This window comes from Egretta garzetta, unplaced genomic scaffold, assembly GCF_000687185.1.
Source record: "Egretta garzetta isolate BGI_Z169 unplaced genomic scaffold, ASM68718v1 scaffold258, whole genome shotgun sequence".
Taxonomy (NCBI): Eukaryota; Metazoa; Chordata; class Aves; order Pelecaniformes; family Ardeidae; genus Egretta; species Egretta garzetta.
Genome location: NW_009260413.1, coordinates 86,744 through 96,499, shown reverse-complemented (window position 1 = coordinate 96,499; position 9,756 = coordinate 86,744). Strand labels below are relative to the sequence as shown.

At 45.0% G+C, this 9,756-nt stretch overlaps 1 protein-coding gene across 1 annotated transcript in view; it reads left to right on the top strand.

The window, feature by feature from the left end:
• Positions 1 to 253: 253 nt before the first annotated feature.
• The window catches only part of TBC1D9 (TBC1 domain family member 9), a 78,338-nt gene continuing 68,835 nt past the window's right edge, over positions 254 to 9,756 (top strand). The window contains exon 1 of the mRNA XM_035899148.1: positions 254 to 585. Coding sequence (XP_035755041.1) covers positions 254 to 585 — 332 coding nt within the window. The remainder of the gene's footprint in view (positions 586 to 9,756) is intronic.

Below are 9,756 nucleotides of genomic sequence, written 5' to 3'. Positions count from 1 at the left end.
ATCCTTGCCAGGAAGGTATGTGATGAACACAGTGATCTGGTGGCAAAGGGCTAGAGGGACTGTCCAGCTGGAAGTGCAGCATGTCCCTTCTAGCAAGAAGAATAAGAAATTAAAAACTGGACAGGACTGAAGATGAAGCAAATCTTTGGTCCTTGGAGGCAATGCAGTATGGTGGCCGTGGTCTCCTGTGGGAGTAGGATATGGTCTGTGGGCAACCAGAGGCCAGGCTCTGGGATGTGGTAGAGGAGCAGCCATGGTGCCTGTCCCCAGCCCTGGGAGCTGCCAGGCAGGGGCGGGTGGGAAGCCCTCTTGTTGGGAGGAGCTGGGCTTGCCCAAGGGGGCAGCTCTGCATTACAAAGGCCGATCCAGTTTAAGTCCCCCTCCAGCACCGGTGCGCAGTGTCATCGTGGTGCCTGCGGGTGAGCGGCTGGTCTCGGAGCTGCAGTTAGACACGGGGGCTCAGCCAGAGGTGCTGATGGAGGCAGGAAAGAAGACCCCAGCGCCAGAAAAGTGTCTGCTGCAAGGGCTGAGGGCATACCTGAAAGAGCATCTGGCAACAGCTCCTTCAAGAACCTTGGAAAGCAAGTAAGATGGAACTACCAGCTCTAAAAGCTAACGTGGTGCCAGGGTGGGGGCTGCAACGTGGCAGCAGCCCCTCATGATGGCCGTGTCTCCCTTGGGCCAGGCACACTGAGCAGCTCGCAGGACTGAGACCCTGGGGAAAGGAGCTGAAATACCTCATCTGGAGAAACAAGGGGATGAATGAATAGCAAGCAGATTGGGCACTGGTGCCTGACAGCTACTGCCAGATAGTGTATGCTTTGCTGGCTGAGTTACCTGTTCCTATAATAATTCTGGAAATGGCTTTGCTCCTGGTTGCTCCTGTTCGCTGGCTTCTTACAGGGGGGCTCAACCAAAGGCTGCTGCCCATATGGCCAAGGGGAGAAGAGGAGGGATGTTCAGATGTAACCAAGCTGTTGGAAATGGCAAGGACAAGGGCTGTGACACAGACACCCTGTCCAGTAACTGGTCTGCTTTGTGTGCCAGGGACGGAGCATTATTTTACTGCAGCTACGGCAGTCCCATCATCACCAGTACAGTGCCTGGGCTAGTTATACTGGCAGTCAGGACTGTAAAAATGAAAGTATGAATGGGCACACTGCCTCTGCATACAGTCCTTAAGTCATCCTGTCAAGTAAGTGAGGTTCTCTACAGTTTATTTTCAGGCAGTATGTTAAGTCACATGAAAAGATGTCTACCTAGGGTGAATAGCTGAAGAAAATTGCCATTAATGGCAAGAAGGGGAGAGGGAAAGCTTTTATCCTGATATTTCTGAGGAGCTTTCCTTTGAAAGAGGAAGGAGACACAACCCCCTGCCAGACCTCATCACGCTTGATGCAGCACAGCAGGATGATCTCTGCAGGCACATGCTGCAAATAGCTTTTCCACCTCAGAAGACATCACCTTCCCCCTGCACATCACAGCTCTGGTGGGCCCATGAGGGTGAAACTACATAAAATAAAGTGCTGGGGTGGGATTCACCCTGTGAGAGGCCCTGGTGCCTCCATGGTGTGGATGTGCCTCTGCCTCCAGCCAAGCAGATGCTGGTGGGAAAGCTACTGACACCGCTGGTGTCGCTCCCAGTATTTGCCCTTTAAAGAAGGACCCATGGCATTGCCTGTCTGAGCCAGGGGGTGGGAGGGCTGGGCTGCACCCATCGGGGAGGAGGTCACATTTGCCACCCTGTGGTGCTGCAGGGGTGTCCCAGGTAAGGCCATGATGGCCAGGCTGCAAGTGCCAAGCCATCCCTTGAGCTGATGGCTCTGCAGGGACATCCTCTGCCCCCAACACTTCTTGTTCCTCCTGAATTCACTACCTTGCTCCTTTTAAATTTAAGGTCACTGACATGTGGAGGAGCTACCTTCTTGTCAGCATGCTGAGCCTCATGGATGAACCAGCACTGCCTCCAAGGCTGGTGCTCAGCCACTTGGTGTGCAAAACAGTGAGGATGTGCAAACAACTTGCTCGCCTGAGTCTCTCCTTTGCCAGGTAAAGGTTTCTGTTTCTTGCAGAGGAATCCTGACTCCTCTCTAAAAGCACCTCCCTCCCAGTGCACTGCAAAAAGCTTTGTGTGCCCCAGTGAGGGAAGGTGGCAGAGCTTGCTTGACCCTCTTCTGGGATTTTAAATCATACCCCTTGTTCACAGTGCCATAGAAAGGTATGTTTTCATGATAAGTGGAGTGACCCCCCTTTTCCAGCTTCTATCCAGGCCTAGCTGCTATTGGAGATTAAAGAGGTGAGAGAGAGCTGTATGCTTCTTGGAGAGGATGCAGAGGTGGGAGTGGGTGGATTGCTTCATGCACTCTGAAATCCAGACCTGCTGGAGCAAGGGCAAGGCTGGGGATCTGGATCAAGCAGTACAGGAAAGCTGCTGGAAGTGACCTGGCTGGTATCTGAACTGATGTAATTATTAGAAAGAGGTTTAAATGTTCAAAGGGATGAAATGTTTAAATCTTTCACCGATGCTTCTTACTACTGAAATGTATGCTATGAAAAAGAAAATATTTCTGCCAACGGACTTATAAATAAGTATTCTTCCATGATCTCTGAGCTTTGGCAGACGCATTTTTATAAGCTGAATAAATGCAAATTAGCAATAATGTTTCCCTGATTTGGCAGTCCTTCCTCTTGCACTGAGGACAGAGAGGCGCAGCAGATAATGGGGTATGTTTGTCTGTGCTAGGAGAGGCCTCTTCCTTCTCAATAATCAAAGAATAATTTTTTTTGTCATCTTGGTGTGGTAATATACTCCCACAATTTATCAGTCTTCCCCTGCACTGTAACCCCCATAAATAAGTTTGAAAGGTATGATTGGTTAAGCAGGCAGTGCAGCTTTATCAAATAAATATTTCAGGGGCACAGATAATAAAGCATAGCGAGGCAGGGGGAAAGAAAATCTCCTCCATGATGGGCCTCGGTATTCTGGCCATTACCAGACCACTTTCCAGGTGAACATCTGGAAACATGTGGATACCCTGGCTATTCAGGCCACCAGCATACAGGAAGACTGGCCAAGTTGGGATGTGTGGAAACAAAATACCAAGTCATTAAATATAGATCCCAATAGTCTAGAGACACATCTGAAATACCTTGGTGTAAGTCTGTTGACATGCTGATTGGCACCAGGTGGAAGGCGCTGTTGTCTTCCCCACAGTTTCACTCCAGTTTCACTGTTTCACCCCAGTCTGGCTCTGTTGAACTAAGCAATGATTGGCAATCAATGGCAAATCCCCAAGTCTTCAAATTATCCCTGCTGCCATGTTCATTAACTGAGATGCAGCCACTAAAGTATCATTTGAAAATGTTTATAATAGCAATCACTTTTAATTTTGTGCTTCTGCAGAGCACAGGTCCTCACATGAAAATTAAGGTAGGTTATGGGAGGTTGTGGGTTTATACTGCGATATTTGTATCTGGATGATTCCTTGAAGTGTAATCTTATTCTGGGAGGGGGGAAAAAAGGAGTCCTTTAATCCAGATCAGCATAATCCACTTTCAGTATAATCCACTTTCAGATTTATGCTTGATGAAAGTAAAATTATTCTTAAATAAATGTGTCTGAATATGGAGTTATTTTGGAATGATTACACAGGTCACTCATTACATTGGAGTTTTGTTCTTTGAACAGATTACCCAGATTCCACTGGTATATTTTTTCCATCTATTTTTCTCCTTCTTCCATTACTTTGATACTCAGGTACTAAAGAGGACATGGGAAATGCTGAGAGACTGACTTAGAGCTGGCAGCCAGCCCATGAAAACCTCACCAGGTCAGAACAATTTTTCTTTGGCACTGTTTTTCTTTTTTCCTGCTTTTTGAAACTGTACTGGCACTTTATTATTGAGACCATCAGGGGGTAAATGCCTCTCTACAAATCAGCTGGCTTTGGGCTTTTTTTTTTACTGGAAAAGTAGGGGAAACAGGTGTGTAACTATTTTGTGTGTTCTCCACCTGTGGCTGGACCTCCTGTTTCTTGTCTATGTTAAATGTTGTGGCCTGACTATGTTACCCTCTCATTATCCTGATGAGGGCCTGTACAGGAGAGCGTTCTTGAAGTCCTTCTGCATTAGGAAGGCACATTTCTGCATCCTCTGAGCCAAGCAAGAGACAACTCTAAGTTGAAAAAGAATTTACCTTGTCAATGATCACCCATTTACATGAAATTACCAACAAGGGTGGTGGCAATTCATGGATCCCTTCAGTGTTGTTCTTGGCCCGGTTTGTGTTTGATGTCTGAAGATGTGGGAAGTTCCCTTTATATTTTTGGGGACACTTAATGCTCTCACAGATTTGAACCGAGGGTGTCATACTTTTGCAGGCACAATCAGAGGGTTGGGGTCTAAAGCGAGTGGCAAACTTGTGTTGAACAGGTAGCGCACTTAGTGTTACAGACAGCTGAACTGTTGAGACTTGCAGGGTTGGCTCCAAAAGGCATTTTTGACTACATCATCAGCTTTTACAAAAACAATTAGAGAAGAAAACACTATAAAAATGTAGATGGGCAAGAAAGCCTGTGATAGCTTTGTTGAAACACGCAGGCAACAGGACCTTCGGTTACCCAATATTTGTCTGTGTATGCATTTGTGTGAGCCTGTCTCCATCTTCTATAGCAATTTCCTTCTGTCTCAAGAGCTTGCCTCCTTCTTTTTCCTTGCTTTTTTACAGAAGGAAAAAAAAATCAGCCTGATCAAGACACACATGACTTTCCAGCCTCTGAAAAGCTCCATGTCTGTTCTTGCCTTTACAGCAATTACACTTCATCTTTTCAGAGCAAACCACAAATAGTCAGTCATGAAGCTGTACAGAGAATGAAAAGTGTTCCTGGCTTCTTCTCTCCGATTTCAGCACATGGACTTCTGAGGTTTTTCCATTCTATATATACATAACTTCCTTGATTTCCACAACTGGTTTTCTTGGCCACAGAAATATCACTTCTGTGCATAGATAAGCTGCTGGAAAAACTGAGTTCTGAGATATAAAATGGTTATTTTTCCTAAATTAATTGTTGTCAAATTTTGGAAATTGAATGCTTGAGCCTCCATCCCACACCACAAAACTGATATATGCAACGACACAGACTTTGATCTTTCTGTGGAAGCCATCTGTGCTTCCACAGGAAAAAAGTAAAATATTTTATGGTCATTATTTTCAACCCTAATTTTCAACTATGAGCTGTGGGCTTTTGAGATAGTTGCTGCACACACTTGCTTCCAAGTGGGGAAGAGAGGTCTTGTCCACTTCCCTGCCCTCACAAACACCAGGCTCATTACACAGGCTGAGGTATAAGCAGCACCACCACCATCTCTGAGGATCAGAGTCATAGATAAGATGCTTTAGGAACAAAACTGAATGTGGGGATTGTGTATTAGTCATGTTTGTGACTTCTTTCTTTTTTTTAATTTATTTTTTTATTACCATCCCTTTTTTTTTTTTAAAATGTGCATCTGAGTGATGCCTGTATTAGTCATGTTTGTGACTTCTTTCTTTTTTTAATTTATTTTTGTATTACCATCCTTTTTTTTTTTAAATGTGCATCTGAGCGATGCCTTTTTTATCACAGGGGAATAGACTGAGCCAGCCATGCAAGTCCCAGCAACGGGGGGTGCAGAGGTTGACCTTCTATCCCTACGAGCAAGCATGCGAAGAGCAGCGTGCTGTGGCCTCCTGGCCCTCCTGCGGGCTCCAGACATCACCAGTGTGCGGCACTGGCAGTGTCACCGCCCTCCCAGTGACACCTGTCTGCCCCTTCACTCCCAGAGCGAAGAAGATGGGGACAGGAGCTCCTCTAGCTAAAGGATCACATAAGATCTTTGAGGGGAAAACCCCCAATCCCCAGGTCCTCAGGTATTTCACTGGTGTTTGGCAGCTTCTGGAAGGGGACAATACCAAAGTCACTAGCGCAGGTTTACAAAGCTGTTAAAAATGCACATGCATACAATATACCTAATACATAGTAAATTAATTCTGCAGAGAAACTAATGGAGTTTATCAGTGGGGTACCTTTAGAATAGCACAGAGTTATTTCAGAGTTTCTAACCGGTAAAAATGTTCACTTGTTAAAAGGCTGTGGGCTGCTGTTAACAGAAAATTTAATGTTTTGTACCTAAACTTGTTTCAGCCTTGGAATTGGTTTAAGATAGATTATGAGTTAATTAGAAAGGAGCTTTATCTTTCTGTATGTTAGTGTGTTTATGGACTGCTCTGTATAATTCATAGCTGATATTTTATGGGGTAGTGTTTCCAAAAAATATATTGTATTTTCAACTATAAGCTTACTTAGTCATCAGCTATGCTGAGTAGTTAATGTTTCTAGTGCTCTACCTGTTGTGAAACAATTTTGTACTTAGTCATACCTAGAAAAATTAACGAAAGTGGTGAAAGTGGTTTCCTGTTGTGGTTATGTGCTGCTAACAGCTCTGTTTTCACAGGATGCCACATAGAGAGAGAAAAAAAAAAAAACACACCAAAAAAACCCCCCACAGAAGCAGCTTTTTTGTGTGTTTTCATGGAGCATATAATACTACTTTAAATGTGTATTTCTTGACAAATTATTTTGAAAGGTTCATTCAATGCATCCTTCCTTCCCTCCCCCCGTCCCTTACATGACAAGATAGAGATTTCAAGAATAATCAACTTCAGTAAGACGGCCATGGTGTGCACACTGATATACTTACTAGCTGTGAGATAATGACTTGTCTCCATGAGTCTGTTCAGACTGATAGTGGAAGAACTTATTTATGTACTGGCGCATCTTATTCCCTTCCTTTTTCATCGTGGTTGTCATCTTTCATTTATTCTCTGTCGTCTTTGATCTGTTAACTCTTTTGCTCTTTTCTTTCCAGTGGTACTTTTGTGCCTCCTGATAGAAAGCCTTTTCTGCACTGCTTCCTTGAATTCATCATTCTTCTGGTGTGTCGTCACCACCTTCAGTCATACTTCAGGCTTCATCCAATCGATTTTCCTTTCCCACTTCAATCAAATGACTCCTCCTTCAACTTCTGAATTATTTATATTCTCCAAATCACATTGGTTTTGCTGTTCTTGGTGAGCTGGTTTGGTTTTCCTTTTGCCAGTACCATGTCGCATTCTTTTATCTGTAATAGGCAAATGATTATGCTGCTCAAATCGGGCTGATGCTGAGCAGGAGGATTAATGGGGATAAGGCTTTCTTCATGTGAAGTGATCTCTCATCAGAAGGTGTTTGGTATTTTGGGGGGTTTGGTTTTTTTATCATAGAATGGTTTGGGTTGGAAGGGACCTTAAAGATCATCTAGTTCCAACCCCCCTGCCATGGGCAGGGACACCTTCTGCTAGACCAGGTTGCTCAAAGGCCTGCCCAACCTGGCCTTGCAATTTTTATTTTTTTTAATTTTCTTTTAAACCTTGCAATCGTGCATTGAAAGAAGGCAATTTAATTCTGCTGTGGCAGAGTCAGCCTGACCCTGCTTAACAGGCAGCTGAGCAGCCAGCCTATGTCAGAGGCTGTTCCCCTGATGTCAGACGTGCTCCCAGGACAGTACGATATTTGGATACCTCACTGGTATAAATCCAGCTAACTCAGCCCTCGTACTTAGTACCTAGGACTGGTGTATGGCTTGTACAGGCGCAAAACAAAGTTGGGTGATCCACAGCTGTGTTGGTATCAACAGTAACCTTGTCTAAGAACAAACATATTGGTTTATGATTTTTCTATGATAAGTTACCGTTTTTCTTATTACTTAACATTCCTTTCCACATCACCTCCAGCCCCTGTATGAAAAGGTGATGTACAGGTGAAGTTCATAGCACCTGTGTCTCCATAGGCAATTTTCAGCATCCCTATTCGCCACCTAAAATAACCACAAGTAAATGATGTCTTTGGGGATGCAGTTCAACAATACGGTACTTGTAACTTAGGGTTCTGTACTGGATCAGATCCTTTGGAACATCTGACTCTTCCAGTCTTGTCTAAAACCTGTGGCTGATTAACTTTGTGACAAGCTTGGGGCTGGATCAAACATTTTGTCCTTTAGAGCCAGCACAGGGCTGGCATTATGACTGTGCTCTGACTAACTTGATGGCAACATGATCCTGTGTGGATCAGCCCGATACCGCTGGGTGGGCTGGTAGTGCTGGACCTAGGGTTACTGATCTGGGGAGCAGAGCTCCTGGGTCAGGCTCACATTAATTGCAAGCTCCACCTCGCAGGCAGGAACGCTCTGCATGGGAGGCAGCTGCCTGCAAACAGCCTCAGATTTCCACAGGGTCCAGCCCCACAGTCTGCCATGTGGAGGAACAGCTCCTGAGCTGGGCAGAGGATTTCTGATGCTTCCGTGTGCTGTTTCAATGTCTTCTGGTTATACAGGAAGGCAAAGCAAGGTCAGGCTGTACGCTGCATACTGATGCAGGAGCAAGAGTAAATTGGCCCAGAAAACTCAGAAAATCACTTGATTTGCATGTCTGCAATTTTGTGTGAGGAAATGTGGTTCGAGATGATACGGGTACTGGTTTTACTTCCATGCCTTCATTAGAGGGTTGAGTGATACATGCATTGCAAACTAAAAAACAAGTTAATAAGTTAAGTGAAGAGTTTAAATTCCTTTTTTTTCCTTTTCATGTGCATACACATCCAGTCATGATGGAGAGGGTGGAAAATAATGCAGTGATAGAGAAGACAGTGGCACTCTTAGGAAGCCATGGGCCTAGACAGTCACTAGCCAAAGTACCAAGAGATTTGCCTTCAACTGAGCTTGAAAGCCACAGCCAGAAAGAAACCACCCCTGACAAAAGGGGGTCGTCTAGGGGAGCTATCCAAGGGGAGACAGTTTGAGCAGAAAGGGAGGCAAAGCACAGGGCACATCACTCTGGTAGCGTGTGCCGGGATTCAGCAGAGTTGGCTTTGCATCTACCTTGGCACGATTTATCGCAATGTTTTTGTTGACTGAATTCTCCCATGATGCAAGAAAGCAGGTGCCGAGGCACTGAAAGAATCTGCCAGTGTTGAAACACTGTGATAGTTTGACATGCTGCCTTGGTCCTTACTTTTATGTCTTTCTTTCAGTTGTTCTCCACCCCTTCTTCCACATGTTTCTGTTAGTTGCTTTCCTCTTTCTCTGCTTTGTATTTCTATATTATGTATCTTCTTACCCTCTTTTTCCTTCAGTGTTAAACTATTTCCTTCTGCATTCTCCTTCTTCCATTTCTCTCACTCCTTTCTTTCACTTCTGTTCGTCAATAGCCAAGAATGGGTTGAAGAGCGATGTATCTTCCTCTCTTAGCCCCTGGCAGAGAATACCAGAATGGCTCAAAGGCACAGTTTTGCCCTGAACTCTGATGCTATCGAGCAATGACATATGGGGGCGTCACCAGTGACAGCAAATATTTTGCGTACTTGCATCCAGACAGGGTATGAGGCTCCATCAAGCGTGTTTTTGTTGGGTTTAAGGGTGCTTTTGCTGTTTCTGCATATGCATGTGGGAAGAGGTGCCCTGGTGCTTTATATGTTTTGATCCAGTGCTGCAAATAAGGGAAAGCCTGTCCTTGCCTCAGGGGGCACTGTGGGAAGACATTAGGACCCTCATGGATGCCTGGAAAGCAGACAAGCGCGGAGCTGAATTAACCTGGAGCCTAGATTGCCATGTGGCTTTACAGCCATGGAGGCTAGGCTAGCTCTAGCTCAGCACACCCCTCGTACCAGAGGCTGGCTGTGTGATGGT